Genomic DNA, 25,445 nt, shown 5'->3' on the forward strand with positions numbered 1-25,445 from the left:
ACACACACACACACACACACACACACACACACACACACACACACACACGTGCGCGAGGGGTATTTGTAAGGATACAGAGCAAGCTATTTTTCATTTTAAATTTACATACATAAAATTTAAGTTGAAAAATTCCAGTCATCGATTTTCTCTATAACATGTGTTACTAACTAGTTGGGCTTCATGTATCAGAGAATAAAATGCAAAAAGATAAAAATAAGTCTCACCTCCAAATAAGAATTGTCAGATAATCAATAAACAAAACACGCTAAAATAACTCTCCCTTTCTAAAATTCAAGCTTTTTTCCCGCCTACTCAGAAAATTATTTTATAAAATCAGTCTGACAACAGTTTGAAAGTAACAGATTGTTACAGATTGTTAGCAAAAGCTAAGCAATAGTTACAGCTGACCGTTGAGTTTTAGTTATCCTTTCTTTAAAAAAAAAAAAAGCATGAAAGGTCTTTTCTGTGTTGTTAATGCATTCCAAATTTCAGAATTCAGAGGCTTAATTCTATTTCAAATTATTAGAGTAAGTAGTAAAGAAAAAGTGAATTGATATAAAGCTTTACTTATGGTTAATATATGTACTAACACCGCCCTCCCCCACTAAAAACAGATGTTTGAAAAGGTTTCCATTTTTATGTGATTTTTTTGTTTTTGTTATCAAAACAATATAAATGTTCACCTATAAAAATTATATCTGCACAATTAAAACTTGGAAACAATTATCTAATCTGTTTAAAAATATTCTAAATAAAGAGTTTCATTTTTTTAACCCATTTACTTAAAAAAATTTTAAATACAACTGCAGCCCTCAGGATCCCAGCAAGATAACTAAAAAGAACGTGATGTTTAATGAAGAGACTATTCACAAATGTGTAGCCAGGGTTAAAGGAAAACTAGAAAGGGACAGTGAAGCACTCTTGCGCTAGCTAGGGAGCTGTCATCACTCTGCCCAAAAGGGGAAAGAGAAGGGATAGTTACTGAAACAAAGAAAGCTATAATTATAAAGGGGGCCACAGAATGAAGGAGCACAGTTACTGACAATCTGTAGCCCAGCAAAGAAAAAACTGTTAGAATATCCCAACCCTCTCTGTCCTCCTGTCAGAGCCTCCCCCTGACCGAACCCAATCAGAAGCCAGAACACAAGGCAGACCAGTAGATGCAGTCCTTAGAAATCAGCCTCCTAGGGCACAGCGCACATTGCATAAAGGTGGAGAGTAAATCTGGAGGGGTAAATGAAAATTATCCAGCAAAACAGAACCTGTATATCAGTCTTCATGAGCAACTAACTAATTGAAATTAGGGAAGACAACTCTTACTGGTGAATTTCAACAAAAATTTTTACCTGTTTTGAGGGACGCCTGGGTGGCTCAGTCAGTTAAGCATCTGCCTTTGGCTCAGGTCATGATCTCAGGGTCCTGGGATTGAGCCCTACATTGGGCTCCTGCTCAGTGGGGAGTCTGCTGCCCCTCGCCCTGCTCATGCACTCTCGCCCTCCCTTGCATGCTCTCTCTCACTCAAATAAATAAATAAATAAACCTTAAAAAAAATTTTTTTTTGCCTGTTTGATAAACATCACAATGTAGTCAGCCCAGTTTACAATGCCCTTCTATCTGGATTTATGCATCTTTATGAGCTCTGAATTACAACAGTCATTAAAACCAAGTACCAAAATAAACAACATAAAACAAACCTTTCAAATAGCTCTATAGCCAAGTATTAAAGCAAGATTTTCAAAACAAATGATCACAATGCCTTCACCCACACTAATGTTTTATATCATTAATGTTAAAACTTATTTTTAAAATATGCTTATCTCTTGTGTTTAAGTAGATTATAACATTTTACAATATATAAAATGTAATAGGTACAGAATATGATTAAATGATTGATAAATATAGATACATTGAGGGCACATATTGAAAATATTTTGTTTGGGAAAACAGATCACAAAAGTTTGGAAACCACTGCTCTCAGATTCAGCTGTATCAAATACCCAAAAAAATTTTCAGAAAAAAGAAGTCTTCATACCTACAAAAAGTATTTTTGCATTTACAGACTATGAAATTTATTTCTCACTTGATATTCTTTACGTTCTATTCTCCCAGTTGTTACTTACTCCCCCTGCATTTTTTAAAAAAGATTTATTTACTTATTTTAGAGAAAGAGATTAAGCGTGGGGGTAGGGGCAGAGGGAGAGTCTCAAGCAGACTCCACACTGAGCTCAGAGCCCACATGAGGCTCCATCTCACAACCCCAAGATCACAACCTCACCAAAACCACGCTTAACCATCTGCGCCACCTAGGCAGCCCCTCCCACCCCTCCAACATTTTTAACTCATCGCTGTCATCCAAACCTCCAATCCCTTATTTGACTGCTTCATTTGCTCTAACTAAATTCAGTCTCTTTTAGCTATTCACATAGACAAGTAGTTGGGACCCATCATACATGACAAAGCTCTTATCTCTTGACCAATTATCTGTCTCAGGCATTCCATTTCTTTCTTGCATCTCAGCCAAAAACTCTTTCATTCTTAATACCTCCACCACTAAATATGGCAGGAAAAATCACCATCTTGTACTGTTGCCTATGTAACCTAAACTGAATTCAACCCTATCTAAGAGGACTTTTTGTTGTTGTTGTTGTTGTTGTTTTTTATTGTTAATCACCATACATCATTAGTTTTTGATGTAGTGTTCTATGATTCATTGTTTGCATATAACACCCAGTGCTCCATTCAATTCGTACCCTCTTTAATACCCATCACCAGGCTAACCCATCACCCCTCCCCTCTAGAACCCTCAGTTTGTTTCTTAGAGTCCATAGTCTTTCAGGGCTCGTCTCCCCTCTGATTCCCCCCCCCTTCATTTTTCCCTTCCTATCTTTTTTTTTTTTAACATATAATGTATTATTTGTTTCAGAGGTTCAGGTCTGTGATTCATCAGTCTTACACAATTCACAGTGCTCACCATAGCACATACCCTCCCCGATGTCTTATCACCCAGCCACCCATCCCTCCCACCCTCCACAACTCCAGCAACCCTCAATTTGTTTCCTGAGATTAAGAATTCCTCAGAGGACTTTTTTTTTTTTCTCTTTGATATTCTGGGTTTTTTAAATTTTTTTATTGTTATGTTAATCACCATATACTACATCATTAGTTTTTGGTGCAGTGTTCCATGATTCATTGTTTGTTCATAACACCCAGTGCTCCATGCAGAACGTGCCCTCCTCAATACCCATCACCAGGATAACCCATCCCCCTCCCCCCCCCAGAACCCTCAGTTTGTTTTTCAGAGTCCATCATCTCTCATGGTTCGTCTCCCCCTCTGACATACTCCCCTTTTCTTCCTCTCCTGTTATCTTCTTTTTCTTTTTTCTTAAAATATGTTGCGTTATTTGTTTCAGAAGTACAGATCTGTGATTCAACAGTCTTGCACAATTCACAGCGCTCACCGTAGCACATACCCTCCCCAATGTCTATCACCCAGCCACCCCATCCCTCCCACCCCCAACCACTCCAGTAACACTCAGTTTGTTTCCCCTCAGAGGACTTTTTAAAGAAGGTCAATTCCCTTAATGGTACTCCATAACAGCAATTTCAAAACATAATCATTATTCAAACACTTCACCCCTCTACCCATCATAACTTAGTAGCTGACTTTCCCCACCACTTGTGCTTGTGTTTTTGTTTTCTTTAATTAGGCTCCACACCCAGCATGAAGCCCAACGCAGGGCTTGAACTCACAACCCTGAGATCAAGACCTGAGCTGATATCAAGAATCAGACACGTAACCAACTGAGCCACCCAGGTGCCCTGAAAAACTGGTAGTTTTTATGGAAGAACTCCATGATTTGTTTCATGGAAGAGTTCCCATTTCCTGTTTCTCACAGAACAAAATTATCTAAATGCTACTTGAAACTGCAGTGAAAAAATGTGCTTCTCATTCTCTTACCAAAAGTTAATCCCACCACTGGTTTTCAGAATTCGTATTTCATTTATCTTCTGCAATTTCAACCTCTACATGCTAGCTGTCTTTATCAGACAAACATGTAAAAGTTTATCTTAAAAACAAACCATAACCCTAGGTGGCTCAGTTAAGCAACAGACTCTTGGTTTTATTTTTTTTTAATTTTATTTTATTATGTTATGTTAGTCACCATACAACACATCATTAGTTTTTGATGTAGTGATCCATGATTCATTGTTTTTGTATACCACCTAGTGCTCCATGCAGTACATGCCCTCCTTAATACCCATCACCAGGCTAACCAATCCCCCCACCGCCCTCCCCTCTAAAACCCTGTTTGTTTCTCAGAGTCCATAGTCTCTCATGGTTCATCTCTCCCTCCGATTCCCCCCCTTCATTTGTCCCTTCCTTCTCCTAATGTCCTCCATGCTATTCCTTATGTCCACAAATAAGTGAAACCATATGATAATTGACTTTCTCTGCTTGACTTATTTCACTAAGCATCATCTCCTCCAGTCCCATCCATGTTGATGTAAAAGTTGGGTATTCATCCTTTCTGATAGCTGAGTAATATTCCATTGTATATATGGACCACATCTTCTTTATCTATTCATCTGTTGAAGGGCGTCTTGGCTCTTTCCACAGTTTGACTATTGCAGACATTGCTGCTACGAACACTGGGGTGCATATGGCCCTTCTTTTCACTACATCTGTGTCTTTGGGATAAATACCCAGTAGTGCAATTGCTGGGTCATAGGGTAGCTCTATTTTTAATTTTCTGAGGCTTGGTTTTAGCTCAGGTCATGATCTCAGGGTACGAGATGGAGCCCCAAGACTGAGATTCTCTCTCTCACTGCTCCTCCCCGCTTGCACATGCGCTCTCTCTAAAATAAAATAAATAGGGGCACCTGGGTGGCTCAGTCGTTAAGCGTCTGCCTTCGGCTCAGGTCATGATCCCAGGGTCCTGGGATCGAGCCCTGCATTGGGCTCCCTGCTCCGCGGGAGGCCTGCTTCTCCCTCTCCCACTCCCCCTGCTTGTGTTCCCTATCTTGCTGTGTCTCTCTGTCAAATAAATAAAATCTTTAAAAAAATAAATAAAAATAAAAAATAAAATAAATAAAATCTTTAAATAATAAAAAAAAAATCCCCTTGTAAGGAGTGACATCTAAATTCCTGGCCCATTTCATGTTTCATCCACACCCCTGGCATTTGCCTGCACTTACACTACTGAAATCACAAGTCCCAAATGATCTCCTATTTTAAACTTCAAATAATATTTTTATCAAGTATTTTATTTGAATTCCACTCTAGTTAACATACACTATTAGTTTCAGGTGTACAAAATAGTGATTCAACAATTCCATATATTACTCAGTGCTTATTATCTTAAGTGTACTCTGTAATCCCCATCACGTTTCACCCATTCCCCCACCCCCAATCCTCATGATAACCATCAGTTTCTTCTCTATAGTTAAGACTCTGTTTCTTGGTTTGTCTCTTTTTTCCCTTTGCTTGTTTTGTTTCTTAAATTCCACATAAGAGTGAAATCAGACAGTATTTATCTTTTTCTGACTGACTTATTTTGCTTACCATTGTACTCTCTAGCTTCATCCACGTCACTGCAAATGACAAGATTTCATTCATTTTTACGGCTGAATAATATTCCATTGTAGATCTATACCACTATTTCTTTGTCCATCCTTCAGTTGATGGATAGTTGGGCTTCTTCCATAATTTGGCTATTGTAGATAATACTGGTATAAACATCGGGATGCATGTATCCCTTTGAATTAGTGTTCTTGTAGTCTTCGGGTAAATACCCAGTAGTGCAATTACTGGATCACAGTCGTTATATTTTTAACTTTTTGAGGAAACTCCATACTGTTTTCCAGAGTGGAAAACAGTGGCTGCACCAGTTTGCATTCCCACCAACAGTGCACAAGTGTTCCTTTATTTACACATCCTCACCAACACTTGTTTCTTGCATTATTGATTTTAGCCATTCTGACAGGTATGAGATATCTCATCATAGTTTTGATTCGTATTTCTCTGATGATTGCTGATGTTGAGCACCTTTTCATGTGTCTGTTGGCCATCTTGATGTCCTCTTTGCAGAAATGTCTACTCATGTCTTCCCCGGTTTTTAAACTGCATTATTTATTTTTTTGGTGTCAAGTTTCATAAATTTTTTATTTCTGATACAGACCTTTTATCAGATATTTCATTTCCAAATATCTTCTCCCATTCTGTAGGTTGCCTTTCAGTTTTATTGATGGAAGTTTCTTTGCTGTGCAGAGCTTTTTATTTTGATATAGTCCCAAAAGTGTATTTTTGCTTTTGTTTCCTTTACCTGAGGAGACATATCCAGGAAAAAGGTGCTACAGCTGATGTCAAAGATGTTACTGCCTGTGTTCTCTACTAGGAGTTTTATGGTTTCAGATCTTACATTTAGGTATTTTGAATTTAGATTTAGTTTTGCATATGGTATAAGAAGTGGTCCAGTTTCATTCTTTTGCATGTTGCTGTCCAGTTTTCCCAACACCATTTGTTGAAGAGATTGCACTTTTTCCCATTGGATATTCTTTCCTGCTTTATCGAGGATTAATTGACCATGTAAGTTTGGGTCCATTTCTGGGTTGCCTAGTCTGTTCTGTTTGATCTATGTGTTTACTTTTACGACAGTACCATACTGTTTTGATCACTATAACTTTATGATATAACTTGAAATCCAGAATTGTGATGCCTCCAGCATTCCTTTTCTTTTTCAAGGTTGCTTTGGCTATTCAGAGTCTTTTGTCATTCCATACAAATTTTAGGATTCTTTGTTCCAGCTCTGTGAAAAATGCCAGTGTTATTTTGATAGGGATTGCACTGAATCTGTGGATAGTTTTGGGTAGTATAGACATTTTAACAATATTTGTTCTTCCAATCCATGAGCCTGGAATGTCTCTCCATCTCTTTGTGTCATCTCCACTTTCTTTCACCATTGTTTTATAGTTTGCAGAGTACAGGTTTTTACCTCTTTGGTTAGGTTTATTCCTAAGTATCTTACGGTTTTTGGTGCAATTGTAAATGGAACTGATGCCTTAATTTCTCTTTCTGCTGCTGCATCACTGGCATATAGAAATGCAACAGATTTCTGTATGTTGATTTTGTGTCCTGTGACTTTACTGAATTGGTCTATCAGTTCTAGTAGTTTTTCAGTGAGTCTTTTGGGTTTCTATATCTTATCTGCAAATAGTGAAAGTTTGACTTATTCCTTGCTGATCTGAATTCCTTTAATTTCTTTTCATTGTCTGATTGCTGTGGCTAGGACTTCCAGTACTATGTTGAATATAAGTCCTGAGAGAGATGCACCGTATGGTGACAAACAAAACAAAACAAAACAAAATAAAAAGAAGTCCTGAGAGTTAGACATCCATGTCTTCTTCCCGACCTTAGGCAAAAAGCTCTCTTTGGAAAAATGTCTATTCATGACATCTGCCTATTTTTAATTGGATTAATCGTTTTATGGGTATTGTTTTATAAGCTCAATGTCACTGATCATCAGGGAAATACAAATCATAAACTACAATGAGAGATTACCTCACACTTGTCAAAATGGCTAAAATCAACAACACAAGAAACAAGTTGGCGAGAATGTGGAGAAAGGGGAACGCTCTTGCACTGTTGGTGGGAAGGCAAACTGATGTAGCGACCTAGAAAACAGTATGGAGGTTCCTCAAGTTAAAAATAGAACTACCCTACAACCCAGCAATTACACTGCTACGGATTTACCCAAAGAATACAAAAATACTAATTCAAAGGGATACATACACCCCTATGTTTATACCAGCATCATCTACAATAGCCAAATTATGGAAACAGTTCAAGTGTCCATCAACTGATGAATAGATAAAGATGTGGGATATACATACAAGGGAATATTACTCAGACATAAAAAAGAATGAAATCTTGCCATTTGCACAAACATATATGGAGATAGTATTATGCCAAGCGAACTAAGTCAAAAAAAGACAAATACCATATGATTTCACTCATATGTGGGATTTAAGAAAGAATACAAGCGAGCAAAGAGAAAAAAAAGAGAGAAGCAAACCAAGAAACAGCCTCTTCACTGTAGAGAACAAACTGATGGTACCAGAGGGGAGATGGGCAGGGAGGAATAGGTGATAGGGATTAAGGAGTACATTTGTAATGAGCACTAGGTTATGTATGGAAGTGCTGAATCACTATATTGTACACCTGAAACTAATATTACACACTGTTAACTAACTGGAATTTAAATAAAAACTTTAAAAAAAATCGATCCAAACATACCAAGAATTTAATGTATTATAATGTATTATAAAAATGGTATAACAAAACAATGGAAAAAAATAATGCTGCAACAACTGGCTGAATGTGTGAAAAAATAAAGGTGGATTTCAACCTTACTCCTTGATCAAAACAAATTCCAAACAGATCCATTCATTTGTTCACTCATTCATTTATTCCTTCATTCAATATTAATTACTTATAGGTACTGGGCTTGGTGTTAGCAACAATTTTAACAAGATCAACACAGGCAAGATTCCTGTCCTCACTGAAAATACACAAAATGAGTAAGATACGAAAAGTGAGTAAACAAATACACATATACAAACATCAGTTCTAACTATAAGTTACACACTACAAGCTCTGGGAAAGACAGTCAAAAATTTCTCTGAGGAACCGATAGGAGGAGCCAGCCATGACAAAAACAAACCCACAAACCAAAAAAATCTTGGGGATAGAGTTTTCTAGATTAAAAAAAAGAACAAGTATCAAGGCTGTAAGGTGAGAAATGGCTTTTCAGGTACATAAAATGGTAAGCCAAACTCCTTACTATAGCTTAACTGCCAATGAAGCACTTTAAGCAGGATAATGACTTCTCTTAATGTATGTACATTTTTAAAAGTTCACTCTGGCTGCTAAGTAGAAAATGGGACTCTAGGAGGAAAAAGCAGAATAAAGAAAACAAACGTCAGGAAACTACAACAGTATTCCAGGCAAGAGATGATAAGACTTGTAATTAAGTGGTGAGAAACAGAGGAGAGAGATAGGCAAGAGTTAAAATATACTTTTAAGGAAGAGGGCTCACAACTGGTTAATACACTTAATGTGAGAAATAAATGAAAAGGAAGAATCAATGAAAAAAACTAGTTTTTTGGCCAGAACAACTTGGTAGACAGTGGAGTAATTTATTCAGAAGGTAAGAATAGGCTTAGAAAAGCAAAACAAAACAAACTACAAGTTCAGTTTTGCACATGTTAAAATCTGAGATGGCTATTAGACACCCAGTTGAAGAAAAGAAACTAGTGACAGCAGTAGTTTCTTAAGTACAACTAGACTGTACATGGACTTTGTTTAGCTATACAGTGATTAGTGTATGTTTTAATAGTTTATTAATTTAAAAAATATGTACAGCTGGTGGCAAAAATTTTATTGTATGTAGGTAATACATATACTAAAAAAATGTCTCCTCTCATCTGTCCCTTGCTCCTCTACTATTAAGAAGCCATCAGTGATGCCATGAGGAGTTTGTAAGATTTATAGTAAGAATAGATCTTAAAAATATATTTCTGATGGCTTTAACCTACTTGTTAATGAGTTAGGCTAATTTTTACTGAAGATGGTCTGTCATTTTCTGTTGGTAGCCAAACAAAACAAAAGACAGCTAATCTATATGGCAAAAAATAAATTGTTTACAAGAAAAAACTACAGGGTCAAAAACCAAACCAAACCAAACCAAACACCACATTACAAGGTCTTACTGTTGTTATCCTGTTAGTGTAGTCTCATATGTAACAACATTCACATGTAACATTTGATTAACAAGTAAAATCAGATCTAATAGGTGATAAGAGGGATATAAAACTGTAGATATGGCAAATCCAAATTTTGTATTGAAATTTAATGTGTGAGTAAATAATAAATATGATGTAGATAAGAATGCTACCAAATGATTATCTCTGTCTGATGGGATGGGTGATTTTTTAATTTTTTGACAATTTTCTATTTTATCCAAATCTTCTTCAAAGAGCATGTTAGGCAGATTATTTATAGCATATGGAAAGAAATTAATAAATTTTAACTATCAGTAGAAAAAAGATTTAAACTGCTATTAAAAAATTAAAATAGATCTCAGTTATTCTATAGTCTATACATTCTTGCCATGATACTTTTTCTTTAAGATTGTTTATTTACTGGACAGAGAGGAAGGGAGGGAGGGAGGGAGGGGGGGAGGGAGAGAGAGAGAGAGAGAGAAAGAAAGAAAAGCAGGGGGAATGGCAGGCAGAGGGAAAGGGAGAAGTAGGCTCCCTGCTGAGCAGGGAGCCTGATGTGGGGCTCCATCCCAGAACCCTGGGATCATGACCTGAGCCAAAGGCAGATGCTTAACCGACTGAGCCACCCAGGCACCCGCCATGATACCTGTTTTAAAATAAGACTTAAATATAACTAATCACTTGAGACTTAAATCTCACTACCGACCAAATTCCCTATTGTAGAATTAGTAATTAGAGGAAATTACTAAAGTACTGGCAACTGCACCATAATCAGGGATTCAGATAAACTGGAGGATATCAATGGTTCTCCCACTTCTTCAGTACTCTGTGGATCATCATGAAATATTGTCATATTTAATTGTTTCTTAAAGCCTTTTATTTAAACTGTTATTTATTTGTGATTATGTTCTTATAATTACATTACACATACAGATTTGGTATAAAAACAAAACTGTCAAATTAACTTTATTAATTAAAGTTTAATTAATTAATTTAATTAATTAAATACTGTCAATATGTGTTCACAATTTATTAATTATATTTGCCATATTCTTTTTTTTTCTTTGCTTACTAGCAAACAAAATTGTTAAAAATATCTTGGTAGATAGAGTAACTTAAATTGGTAGAATTCTGTATTGTACATAATTTTTTTTCTCGTGAAGTGGGAGTAGACTGAAATTATTCAATTAAAGAAACCACCCACATCCAACCTAACATTTAGATATTTAAATATAGCATCTTATCTAAATTATTTGGCAAAAAGAGTGCTGTCTTTCTCTTCTTTCTAGCATTACTCTTGGATTTCTGCTTAATGTAAAACAATTTTTCCAGATATATTTCTATATAATCCTCCATCAAATCTGTGACTTAAGAGAAATAAAGTCAAATGCAAAATTAAAATTGAGAAGCCAAAAATTAAGGTATAGAAAAAGAGCAAATTGACATAAATTTTCTTTTCTAATTCACATCATATAAGTGTCCCTTGTAATTCTCTAGCTTAAAAGCTTTTAATAACTTACTAATTTGGAATATCAAACTCTTTATTAGCATAGCATATTAGGCCCTATGTGATCTGGCTCCATGATCTGCTCCCCGCCCCATAACACCTGTTACTACTTTTCTATATATAACTACACTCTAGCCAAACTACTCTCTAGCTATATACGGTGGCTTTTTTGCCTTTGCACTTTTGAAATATTCTATTCTTGTTGCCTGAATGACCTTTACATCAACTTAATTTATCAACTCCTATCTTTCCATATTCATCTTTGAATCCCTCTATAGTGCCTTATCAAATAATAAGCAATGTAAATACATGCTGAATATAATTAACTGTCTTACTACATTAACCACACACTACTTTCTATTATGCTTTTAAATACTGTATCCATCCTTTAAGGGAAGATATGGTTATCTGCATTAAACTTAACCATTATCTACTGAGCTTCTCCACACTTGAAGAGACAACTTCTAGCTATACAAAAATGCGTAAGACAATCTTAAAATTTAATGAGTCAAATATATATGCAAACAGACAACTTCAATATCATGGTATTCAAGAACTTCAATACAAACCATATGAATCTGAAAGGTGTATCCTGTAAGAACAGAGGAGTACACCTAACCCATGCTGAAAAGAAGAGGAAGGAAGAGATGAGCAAGGAAGTTTTCTTGAGATGACAACTGTGTTGTGTATTTAAAAACAAGCAGGAATTTTGATTTGATGTAATGGAATATTTCAATCGATCTTTTTTTCATATGCTCATCTATTTCATTAATTCAAGAATTACCAAACAACTATTATGTATGCCCTAGACCCTGAAGATGCAATGGTAGATAAAACATATTCTCTGCCCTCTTGGAAAGCACAATAAGATAGAGAGCCAGATACACCCTAACATAATTTTCTTACATGCTATAAACAGATGCAAAACTAAGAATCACAAAGTACAGGGAAAAAAGCAATTAATTCTGTATCAGGCTTCAGAAAAACTAAATTATACACCTCCCTAGAAAAACTAAAATATCCACACAAACACACATACTCTTTTGTATACTGTATGGAGGGAGGGGGGTGTGCAGAATTCCAGTTAAAAAATTTCAAATTTTATAAAGGCTTGGAACTCATACTGAATTACAAAAGGAGAAACACAAAATTTAAAAATTAACCAAAAGGATACAAGGTCAACTAATATAATACTTTATCTGATATAGTGCATATCAATTGCTCCCTAAGATCAAATGAGAAACACAAAGAATAGCATTCATGTCCAAAGCTGATATATAAGAGCATACAAACAGGTTTAAATGGATGCAAACAGATGAGAATAATAAAAATACTGATGCTACTTTATATTAACATATAATATTAGCCCAATGTAGTAAAAGGAAGTACTCCTAGAATTAATCCTTTAATATAATTCTAAGTTAAAATCAATTTTCTCCGATTATATATAAAGTAGTTTGCTCTGGAAATTACTTTCATGTTCTAAACTCCACTAGAGGAAGAAATTGAGAAAAAATTACTTATATAAAGTTCAATAGACAAATTTTAACTGTGAAGAAAAAAAACCCAAAAACCTTATAAAATCACTACTCATTACACCTTTAACAAATTCAGCAAAATTACATTATGCCATCATGCTAAATCTAATAATTCATAATTGATTTAAAAGGCAAAACTAGAAACTGATAAACTCATGATTACCTCTTGACCCTCGCCTCCAAAAAACATTGATTCTAAATTTGACAGAGCTTCCAGAACTACCAATTTACAGGAAATACAGAGGACAAAAGAATGGAATGCTATCAGTAAAATCCAAGACTAGAAGACTCTAAATAACCTAGTTTCTTCAACAAAATCAATGCAAGAATGAAGTGGAAGAGTGGGAGAGAAGGAGAGAGAGAAGGAAGAGAAATCTATAAATTAAGAGACATATGAACCAATCACTATGTGTGGACTTATGTGGATCATGTTCAAACAATATAAAAATTTAAAAATTATAATTTTTGAAACAATTGGAAATGTGAACACTGGATTTTTGCTATTAAGAAAATTTTTTGTTTTTTTATGGTACTGTAGTTATATTTTAAATGAAAGAGTTCTCATCTCTCAGAGTTACAAACTGAAGCATTTACAGAAAAATCTGTTGTCAATGACTTACTTCAAAATAATACAGAAGGGAGGTATATGGAAGGTATGGATGGGGCAGAACCAGCTATAAATAAATATTATAGGGGAATGAGTAATAGGCATGTGAGGGTTCAAATATTGTTTTGCTTTCATGTATATTAGAAATACTCTAATAAAAGGTTTTAAAACAATGTAAAAACATCTAAAAATAGAAATTGCTTTGTGTAGTATTCTATGACAAATTCATGACTTTCAAGGTCTCTCTGTTCTTCTTCAGAGGAGTAATACACCTAGTATCATCTCCTCACCCCATCCCCAACACACTCACTTCTTACCAGTTAGTTCTGCAAACTGTATTCCACATGAAAACATGAGTATGGGACTCTCCTCTCACTTCTCTCCTGCCTTCCCTTCATTTCAACTATAACCCAAACTGCAATGCAAATAAAGGTTGACAAGTGTAAAAGCAGTGCTAAATATTTCAATGAAAACTCTAAATTCTGAGGAGAAATCAACCATGACACAGTGTTACTATATCCTGAAGCAATAGTCCTCAAACTTTATTGTGCATAAAAATCATTTAGGGAGCTTACTAAAAAGGTAGATTTCCTTATCTCCACTCTGAGATTCTAATTTAACAGATTTAAATATGCTATTCTGGAGCTAGGGAATCTGCTTTTTAACACCATTCTAACGTTGGGGATCTAGGAAACACCCTTTGAGAGATATGCCCCCAAAGCCTTTAAAAACAACCTTTAGAATTTATAACCATGTACTGCTTAACTGCAAGTCAACATTTATAGAAGTCAAATAGCAGAAAAAGTCCCTGCCCTCAGAGATTTTACACTCTAGCAAGAGAGGAGAAAAAGATATACGTAATTACCCCTGAAACTAATAATAGCCTATGTTAACTAAACTGAATTTAAATTAAAAAATTTGAAAAAAGATATATGTAATTAAATCATATATGTTAAGTTGCAATAAATGCTATGAAGAAAAACGAGGTTAAGGGGGATATATAATGAATGACCAGGGAGAGGAATATTACCTTAGATATGATGCTTAGGAAAGACTTGTAAGTAAGACAGCATCAGAAAAGAAAGTGAGCAAGTCGGGAAGTGAGTTTATATGTAGGAAGAATCAAATTTAAAACTGCTTTTCCTCAAGCACAAGTATTCAAGACAAATACAAAATATATCTTCAATTCTGCATATTGATTATATTCTAATATTTTTATCTTCCAATTAGACTAAATCAGATTTTAAAAAATTAAGCTTAGGGGCGCCTGGGTGGTTCAGTCAGTTAAGCATCTGCCTTCAGCTCAGGTCGTGATACCAGGGTCCTGAGACTGATCCCTGCATCGGGCTCCCTGCTCAGCCAGGAGCCTGCTTCTCCCTCTCCCTCTGCTACTCCCCCTGCTTGTGCTTTTCCTCTCTCTCAAATAAATAAATAAAATCTTAAAAAAATAAATAAATAGGAGCACCTCAGGTGGCTCAGTCATTAAGTGTCTGCCTTCTGCTCAGGTCATGATCCCAGGGTCCTGGGATTGAGCCCCACATCGGGCTCCCTGCTCCGCAGGAAGCCTGCTTCTCCCTCTCCCACTCCCTCTGCTTGTGTTCCCTCTCTCTCGCTGTGTCTCTCTCTGTCAAATAAATAAATAAAATCTTTAAAATAAACAAATAAATAAAATAAGAATAAAAAATTAAGCTTATAGGCTAACATGGAAACCATCTACATTTATAACTGTTTCTATGGGAAAACATTTCTATGTAGTAAGTTTTTCAGATGGTCTGTTTCTATCCTTCAAAGCAAATGAAGTGGCCTCTGTTCTTATTTTTAGAACAAACATGAGAAAAGCCCCTGAATTCACCGGGAAGTATACAGTTAGCAGAATTTTAGGGTTCCTTAGTATATTTGTTAAGACTGAAATTGAAAAGCAGTTTATAAACATAAAATCAATTATCAGTAAAGTACTCACAGAAGAGCAGTATTAGTAAAGTACTTACAAAATTGTAGCAAGAGGTTTATAATCAAGCAGTTTTACCTTAAACTGGTTTATCTCAGTTGTATTCTTATCTTTTTATCTTATAATAGGATGCCTACACAGAAATGAACAAGTATTAATTTCCAGACATATTAAAACACTTAAAGAAATATAAAAGAGCTATCAGAAGAGTTATTTTTGTGAAGTTATTTTCAGATAGATGGCTGTACTCAAAGCTTTAAATATAAAATGTTGGGATGAGTTCTTACCATTAATTATTCCAAGTCCTTAAAAGTGCACCTACAAAATCTATATATTTTATATTTTGAATGGTATCACAAAAATAACAACAGTAATTTATGGTCATTGTAACAAAAGAAATTAGGAGGAAGGGAAAATTAAAAACACCCACAGTTCCACTACCGTTATGACAATTTACCTGAATATACTATCTTACAACTTTGGTGATACAAATTTTTAATACAATTTCTTACCTATACAGTTTATTCAAAATCATAAATACTAATTTCCTTTAAATAAAATCTTTTTTAACCAGAAAATAATATGTTTATTTTAAAAAATCTAGGACATACAGAAAAGTTAAAAGAAGAAAATGAAAAATACCCAGAATCTTGCTACTTAGCAATAACCACTATTAACACTTTGTTGGTGTTCTAAGTCTTTTTTCAAAGTGAACATACTTAATATACTAACTTTTAAGCACAATTAATTCTGGAACACTCACAGGTCCCAAGTGAAGATGATAAAACAAAGGGCATGGTGATAGATAATACTAGCACTGCGTTTTTTATTAGTCTTTCCCAATTAATAGAAGAGCCTCAAGTATTTTAAAGATTCATATTACTATGCAAGTTCCTTGGAAATGAAAACGGCTATTGGGCATCTCTAATTTTATGAAGATAGCCTAGAAATGATCTGAAAGTTAAAATTCAACTATGGAAGGGACCCAATCTCTCTGAAACATGCCCCCGCTCTAGTTTTTTTCCTTAGAAATAAAAATAAATATAAGGGCACAAATAAATACAATGAGAAATAGGCAATAAGGTAAAACATATTTGAATCTATTAGGATATTTTTCCTGTATTAAATCTAAATCATTCTCAAATTAACAAGTGGAACAAAATCTCCTAAAAGTTTTCTTAATACTTTTTACTTTATACTTTAATACTTTATTAATAAAGTAATTTACTATATTCCATATAATACCTTTTACTTATTCCAGACTGAACTCTTTTCAGTTTTATTAATTGCCTCTCCTTAATTATTTCAGCTTTTAGCATACATTATACAGATTTTAATCATCTTTAATGTTTTGTCTTTCCAGTTTGAAGACAGTCAATCCTCACACAAAGTTCTGCCTTTGATCCTCTTGTATTTTCACTAGACTCTGTCCTCAGCAATCTCATTCCCATTTCTTCAACCATCATCCTTCTACAGATTAATTCCTAATTAAACATCTCTAATTTAACCCTAGTCACACTGCTGAGCTCTTTCGGCAGCCTTCTAATAATTCTCAGTTGCATATCTTCAAATGAATGCCTCATGTTCTCTAAGCATCACCATCACCTGGGCTCAAGTTCATTTTGTACATCATCCTCTCCTTCATACACCACATCCAAGAGCTTGCCATTTGACCACTTTTACCTCCTGAATCTACCTCTTTTATATCCTCATCCGCTTTTTCATTCCTATTACTTATCATCTCATGATGGATTAACTCAATAACCTTTTAACTAGTTTCCTTTCTTCATCCCTTTCCATTTGAGCCTTCAACCCTCAAAATACTAGTAAAATCATGTCACTCCCTTAGCTAAAACCTGTAATGGACCTACACTGCTTACATTCTAAATTCCTTAGCAAGCACTCTAGGTCCTCCTTAATTACCCCAGCCTATCTTTCTAGACTTATCTGACACTATAAGCCCTCATCCTCCTATACTCCATCCACTGAGTATAAACAATTCCTCTGCAATATTCTGTACTCTCCTACCTCCATACCTTCAGTTGTTCACTTCAATTTACCTACTACCTTGAAGTAAGAGATGAAGTCATGTTTATCACTGTATCTACAGGTCTTTACCTACCACCTACTATCATAGAATAGGCAAATAATTGTTTAATGAACTCAATTCCACAAATCAATATGCTACCCACCCTCCGAAACTATGACCTAGAATAAAATCTAATATTTTTCAATCATAGCTTCCCACTTCCCCAGTAGTTATCCCTCCTGTGCATTCCCCTAACACTCTATAATAAAGCTCATCACAGTAGTCTTCAAACTATACACCCTTGAAACAGTTATTTCATGAGTGAACCAAGATGTATCATCAAAAATCCAAAAGTGATTATGTTCTCCCTATTTGTAGAAGAAAAAAAACTAATGTACTAGATAGAATCTCTTCAATTAAGGGTTTCCTCCCACAATTTGTTTTAAGCCTTTTGGACCCCCAACAAAAAAATCATATGATATAATTAAACAGAATTTATCAGTATTTCTCAATGTTCTGCAAATAGTACCATGACTTCCAGATGTCTGACAATGGCACAAGTTAGAGAATCAGTTTTAACATATTTAACCTTTTATTATAAATACATCTTAACACAAAGCAGGTGCTCAATAAATGTCTTAATTGAAATCCTTCATTCTTTCATCAGTGCACCCAAACATTTTATGACTCTTCTTTAACAGAACTATTTTCTTAGAATGGCAACTATAATAAATAGAACTACATGGAGTATCAAGGTCTAACATTCTATAGTTCTGAACAAGAGGTTATTTTTATTTTATTTTTTTAAAGATTTTATTTATTTATTTGACAGAGAGAGACACGGCGAGAGAGGGAACACAAGCAGGGGGAGTGGGAGAGGGAGAAGCAGGCTCCCTGGCGGAGCTCGATCCCAGGACCCTGGGACCATGACCTGAGCCGAAGGCAGCCGCTTAACAACTGGGCCACCCAGGCACCCCAAAGGTCCCCAATTTTTAAAGATTTACATTAAGAAGATAGAATTACAGAATCCAGTAGACGTGGGGGAAGTCAGAGTACTAGGGAGAAAGAAGCATTCTGTATAAATTCCCAATTAATTTCTGGATTTTGATCTTAACTGGAAATAAGTCAAAAAAATTCAAAATTTAACTTAGGAAGTGATTAAAATTGGTCTATAAAATTTATTTGTATTTCAGTACTTGTACTTGGAAGCCACTAGTGTTTTTACATTTTTTAGGCTTCATGATGATGCTGTTGTACTCCCATCCCCAAGAAAGACATTCTGCCAAAAAGTAATCACAAAACTAAATAACCTTCAGCTATATTTTAAGAAAGCATTTTTTTAAGACCATTACATGTACCTTTAACAGCATGTTAGTTCAGAAATCAAAAATAATTTTAACAAGGAAATGTTACAGATGATTTTCACCAAAACATTTTTTATTAAGTTTTTTATTTTAATTCCAGTATAGTTAACATACAGTATTCTATTAGGATCAGATGTACAATATAATGATTCAACAATTCTACATTGCTTAGTACTAATCTTAAGTATACTTTTTAATCTCCATCACCTATTTAACCCATTCCCCTCCACCTCCCTATCCTCTAGTAACTATCAGTTTATTCTATATGGTTAAGAGTCTTTCTTGGTTTGTCTCTTTTTTTCCTTTGCTTGTTTGTTTTGCCAAAACATTATTTTAAATGGCTAAACTTAAAACTTTAAGTTCAGCTCTGTTGGGGTCACAGGTGATAACTCTTTGACAGTTACAATCTTTTAAACTATGAAAAGCCATTTTCTGGCTTCAAAGCAATATTCTCAAAGCTTTCAACAATATTTTAAAATTTAAAAGCTTTCAAATACAACATTATTTAAAATGTGGAGTCAAAAATTCTTATTCATATTTGACAGTTTCTACAACTCTGCACATAACTTATTTTTTATTCCTTTTCACTTAGATGATCTTCTCCATATTTCTAATGCTAACTGCTATTTCTCAGTTGCTTCAAATAAATGAGTGAGATCCCTTCTAAAATATAACTTTGATAATAGATATGTTAGTTCTAAGTCTTAGTCATAGTTCTACCACAACTATTTTACATATAAAACATATTACTATTTATTGCTATTATATATTTATATACAATAAAATTATATTTATAAATTCATAGATTTTATATATGTAATGCTATTGTATACACCACAAAAAGCAAACCAAAAACAGAGATTTATAAAGAATTAAAAAAAAAAAAGAGTATTGAAGTTGTAATATTTTCTTCCCTCACCCCAATCAACCATCCTGCATACCTGCCATGGTGCAAACACTACTCTGGAGACCACACTGTAGCCATACAGAAGTACCTGTAGTTCCCTGAAACACTATGCTGTTTCATACCTTGCATTCACTGGAATTGAGCAAAACCTCCAAAAAATATCCAGCAGCAATCTTCAATTCCTTCAATAATCAAGTTCAAGTATAAACTTCTTTATGATACCTTCTACCTAATCTCTTTACCCCTTCTCATTTCCTCCTTTCACTTACAATCCCCCCACCTTCAGACTTAGGTCTCCCTCTTAAATTACCCTTGTACCTGTTTATATGTCCACTATAGAATCATTATCTTTTTAAGTTTCTGTTTCCCTACTCAACTATAAACCACTTAGAGGTAGTGGACTTATTTTTTGATCTCAGGGATTTGAATGTCTAACTTTGGCAGATACTCACATATTTGTACAATCAACTAATCTAGCCTAACACTCTCATAGTACAAATGACTGGACTGATATTCAAATTAAACACTGTGTCCACAGTCCAAGGTACTAATGCCATTGGGCTACTCTATGATAATGTGGCATCTTCTCTAATGTACCTCATTTCTTGCTCATAAAATACTTATAAAAGCTCAGGAGTATTGGAGCAGCCGTAAAGTTCTCTTTACAATAATCTAAAACTAAGAATTAATTTAATATATTACAAATATATATAAAACAAAAGAAAAATTATATCTAGGTGATTTTTTTTATTACTAAAATACCACATACTACGTATTTATAAATAAGGTATTTGAGTCAACTGCAGAAAATCATACTCATGTGGCCAGTCTGTGGAATATTGTTCTGGAACATGTATCTCTATGTATCTTAACTGTATACCAAACAGTTATAACCAACGCTTTTCTGAAAGTTATGCGCAAAGTATTTATTTAGTAATAACTTAGATTTTAGGCTATTGCAGAAAAAGAAATGAATTCCTAGTACCTGCAAGTGTGATCTGGCAAACCTATTATTTACAAAATGTTTACATACATCAAATACAATAAAAGCAAGGGACTCAAAACTTTACCTGAGACTATCATATTATTTTTTGCTAGTAAAATGCAAGACTATCTTTCTTCAGCTAAGAATATCAGAAATACATTATTATGTTTATAAACAACAGAATGTTTTAAGTTTAATTTCTAAGTATGGATGCTATTAGATCATATGGGAATACAGTATTCTGAGCATTAGCCACCAGGAATCATTCTAAAGCATTCAGAAATTAACTTTATGAAAAACAGAAATAATCTCCCTGCTTTTTTGTAGGATTCAAGAAGTATTTCTTATACACATAATGCTTCTGAAAACACCTGTAATTCATCCAAACCAACACTATACTCCTTAGCACTTTCAGGCAACCATTCTCTAATCCCATTCTAAATCCCTATTTCCACATCTATAAAACTGGATGCTTGGACTAGATGAATTCTATGGTGCCTTCCAGATCTAAAACCCTGTGACATCAATTTGGAGTATATTTTACTGCTTAAAAATAATGACATGTGAATGGATTGTTTTTTATGAGTCAACTATAATGACTCTGTGGAGACAAGAATAATAAACACACTACACAAGTAAAATATCACTAAATAAAGTATTAAAAGTAAACCTGTGAATAACTATTACAAAATAATTCTACTTTATGAAAGATTCAAGAAGGAATCTTCTAAGGAAGATTCTATTCCTTAAATAGAGCCCCCTAATGAGTCAAGCTCTATGTTAACTACTGTTTTCAGTGAAAGAAGTCACTGGTAGTCTTGAAAATAAATGGGAAGCCAGTGGACACATTATTTTTAAATTACCATTATAAATCAAGGAGCAAAACTTAAAACTTCTCAGGAGCTATTCATAAAAGTACTTAGTATAATGCCCAATTTCAGATATGAGGAAAATATTAATTTTATTCAACTATTACTAATACTGTAATGGTTATAATTTATGTCAGACTAACTACGGAACCGACACTGTTGACTTTACATTTATTAACTCATTTAATCCTACGGTAACACCAAGAGGTACTATTACTATCCTCATTTTACAGATGAGGAAACGAAGCCAAAAAGGTAAAGTGACTTGTTCAAGTTCACTCAGCTCTTAAAAAAAATCAAACTAGTATTCCACTTCAACTACCATTTCCAACATTCAATTATTTTTCTATTCCTAAAGAATTTCACTTGAGAAATTAATTTGGCTCACATAAAATATATGATTATAAATCCGTTTATTTTAGTAACTCTTGTGTTACATTACTTCCTCTCACTAAAGAAAAATAACTGACTCTGAGTATATGGGTATAGTATACCAAAAGCACAACGCCATCCGAATTGACTATGATTTCTAGAATAAAACACAAATGTCTAAACGTTTTAAAAATTTTGTGTTGATGCATCCACTATTATTGCAAAAATTCAGTCAGCTCACACAAAGCTGAGATCTCAGAAAAGATCAGGAACATGCCAGAGTAATTATTAATCATTTAAAAACAATCCATAAATTTACGATGGCCAACATGGATAGTGAAACGATAATTTTTTTTGGTTTGAAACGACCACCTTTTCACATGAGCCAAACACATTTTTCTAACGATATTTCATCCTAAAATTTTTTTTTAATGTCATGTTAAAACTGTCTAAAAGTTGTGGTCTATCTTCTATCCCGCTAAAACTTCTTCTACCCTATCCCCGTAATTCTTCCCATGGGCATCATTTTACTTTTTATCTACAAACTTTACCTGTTCTTCGCGCTCAGGACTCAGCTCCCCTTCAGCTTTTCACCTGGTTGCCCACACCTTTGCGGGCCCCCATGCAGGGCTGCTCCTCCTCCCCGAGTTCTCCAGCACCAACTCAGCACCTATCAGCTACGTCCCCCGGCCCCTGGCCCAACCCATCTTCGGACACGTGCGAGGCTGTTTGTGTCACTCCATCAGTCCCACAGGGGACGGAGTTCACTTACCGAGAAAGAAGCGCCAACTTTTGCTCCAGCATCATCTCCAGCTTCTGGCCCTGTTTGGAAATCCAGTGGTCCACCCCATGCAGGCGGTAACACGTCTCCAGCATCAACCTGAAGTCCGCCACGAACTCGGTTATGCCCCCATACTGGCCGCTGGCGAACTTCTCCTCCATCTTCAGCAGACACATGCCCTGCCCAAGCTGTAGCGGGAGGCCGCGACCGCCCCGGCCCCCGCTGCGCGGCCCCTCGGCCACTTCATCCTCCCCGGTGGCAACGCCCCCCAAGGGCTGCAGGAAGGGGGCGGTGAGGCCCCGGTGCTTCTCCTGCAGGAACTCGCCGAGGATGCGGTAGCCCTGCTGCAGCTCATAGGTCAGCTCCTGCTCCTTGCAGCCTCCGCCCCCGACCACCATCTCCTGTTCCTCCTCCTCCTCCTCCTGGTAGTCCTCATCTTCCCGCGAGGAGGAACTCCTCCCTTGGGCCGGCCCTGAGGCCGGGACCGCCGCTGCCATCTCTTCCTCGTCGTCCTCTTCCTCGGGCGCCGGTGGCTGCCACTCCTCCTCCCCGGCCGGCTCCATCTCCCCCGGCGTCTCGGGCACGCTCATGGCCCCGGCCGGATCAGGTTGGGCCGTGGGGAGCGGCTGCTCGAGGGGCAGGGAGACGCGTCAGCGCGGGCCGCTTCCTCAGGGCTCGGCCGTGCCGCGCAGCGCCGGCCGCATCAGGCTTCACTCTCAGCCGCCCGCTCCGCTCGCTACGCGCGGGGGTCTCGAGCTCGCAGCCGGCGGGGCGGGGTTACATGGCTCGCGAGGGAGGGGGGAGAGAAGAGGAGAGCTTAGGTGCCCTCCTCTCCCCTCCCCCCGGCGGCGGCGCGCGCCAGGCCCTCCTTTGCCTCACCCCTCCGCGCCCCGCCCGGCCGCCCGGCCGCCTGACTGCCGGCTCTTCACGGGCCAGGCCAGGCCTGGCTGTCGCGGCCTCGGCGCCCCACCCCCTCCGGGCCGGCTGTTGGGGTGCTGGGAGGGGGCGAAAAGGAAGTAGGGATTCCTCTCTTGCCGCCCCAGATGGGGCCGCAGCAGTGGGCTGCGGCGTCTGGGGCTCCTCCTCTCCCTCACACCCGCTCCCGCCCCTCTCTACCTGCGGGGGTACCGGGGCAGGAGGAGGCGGCGCGCGGACGGGCCCGGCGACAACTGTCAGTTAGAAGTCCCGCTGGGCCGGGGGCGGGGAGAGGAAGGGGAAGGGCAGGGAGAGAAGGGGGAGGGCACTCAAGCTACCCCCAGGCTGAGGCGAGCTGTGGAAAGAGGCAAAGAAAGACACCGTCGCCATCCACGGTGCGCATGCGTAGTAGGACAGCCCCACCCACCCTTTTGCGTTCCGCTCAGCTACGAAAGCCGACTTTGGCTCCGCCACGGGCCCCGAGGCCTGGTAGGTTGCGCGGCTCAATGATGTCATCAGCTTGTAAATGGCTGTTAAAGGGCGGAGTGGAGACGGAAGTAAGGCGCCTGCGCAGCTGTACTCGCCAATGCCAAAGAGGCCGAAGAGCTTTTAAAAGCGTTTACGGGAGGTTCTTTTTTTTTGCGAGACCCAAATTAGCCCTCAAAACTAAGATTAATTCTGAAGGAGCTTGCTAAATAACCCTCATTATTGTTAAATGAATAGTGAGAAGGCACAAAATGTAGATCCTTCCTGTTATAAATTTTATGTTCTCTGCACCCACCTTCCTTCCCCTTTGTGACTGCCGGATTTTTAATATAAAACTACAATTTTGAAAAGTTTAGAAAGGAGGTTCAAGGACTCAACCAACTGAAACATACGTTCACATGCAAAAGAAAATGTTAATTTGTAGAACTCAAATTTCTAAAACTCCGGTCCCCGGTTCTTAAGATCAATTCCTATTTTAAGTAGTCTCATGCGTTAAAATTAACATATTGCCACCTCGGTTCTTGAGATCTGCTAAGAACAAATAAAGGGAATGGAACCTTATTAAAAATCCTTGGGATTAAAAACAATCTTCAAATAATTCAAGTCTAAGCTGAAAAGCATTGAATAGTTGTTAGCCTCAAAATGTCACTACACATTTAAAAATTACTGTTTAAAGAATGTCTAATAAGTGGACTCGTTCACTTTAATTATTGCTTAAAGTAAGTGGGGAGAAAGGAGCTGATGGTTCCATAAAGCAGGAATTATTATTTTCTCATGTCCTACAAGAAAGATGCACATATCTTTCTACTTAACACAGAATGTTCTAGCTTGAAACCTGCAATTATCGTCCTAGAAATCAAGCATTTTAAAAGTACAAGCCATCTAACCAAATGGTTGGGATATTTAATTCTTGATTATGGTGAACCTTTAGAGCACTGATAAAAGTCAAAACTTCAAAGCTTGTAAGGGGCAGTAAGTTAAATAGCAATATTAGGTAATAGTTAAATGGGAACACTTGAGTATTGACACTCCCACATACACATCCATTATCCAGTTTTCAAGGTCTCCTCTCACCAGACATTGTAATTTATTAGGCATTTACAGCATTCTCTTTCTCCTCAGATCCCTTAGATGTACCTCACAGGAACAAAGCCAGGAACCAGTCTAATTTCAGCAACTGGCAAGGAAAAATGTGTCTAACTGGACATCCCTCATTTCCTTTGACAAAGCCCAAGAATCTGGACCTACCCTCTAACAGCAAATATCCCCTCTTCATTTTTAGCCACCAACCCTATTTCATGACTCTCTGATAATATAGACTGCATTTATTGAACCCTGTGCCACCAAGCACTTTATA

At 36.8% G+C, this 25,445-nt stretch overlaps 2 protein-coding genes across 4 annotated transcripts in view; both read right to left on the bottom strand.

Moving 5' to 3' along the window:
- BRD10 (bromodomain containing 10) overlaps positions 1-23,993 on the bottom strand; it is a 151,272-nt gene extending 127,279 nt beyond the window's left edge. For all 3 annotated transcript variants that reach the window (XM_073880747.1, XM_073880746.1, XM_025887834.2), the window contains exon 1: positions 22,679-23,993. In XM_073880747.1, the coding sequence (XP_073736848.1) occupies positions 22,679-23,277 (599 nt within the window). In that variant the 5' untranslated portion in view covers positions 23,278-23,993. The remainder of the gene's footprint in view (positions 1-22,678) is intronic.
- RANBP6 (RAN binding protein 6) overlaps positions 1-25,445 on the bottom strand; it is a 34,058-nt gene that overhangs the window by 3,259 nt on the left and 5,354 nt on the right. The window lies entirely within an intron of this gene.

The sequence above is a fragment of the Callorhinus ursinus genome, unplaced genomic scaffold, assembly GCF_003265705.2.
Source record: "Callorhinus ursinus isolate GAN/ISIS: 27379988/994484 unplaced genomic scaffold, GSC_fseal_2.0 scaffold39, whole genome shotgun sequence".
Lineage (NCBI taxonomy): Eukaryota > Metazoa > Chordata > Mammalia > Carnivora > Otariidae > Callorhinus > Callorhinus ursinus.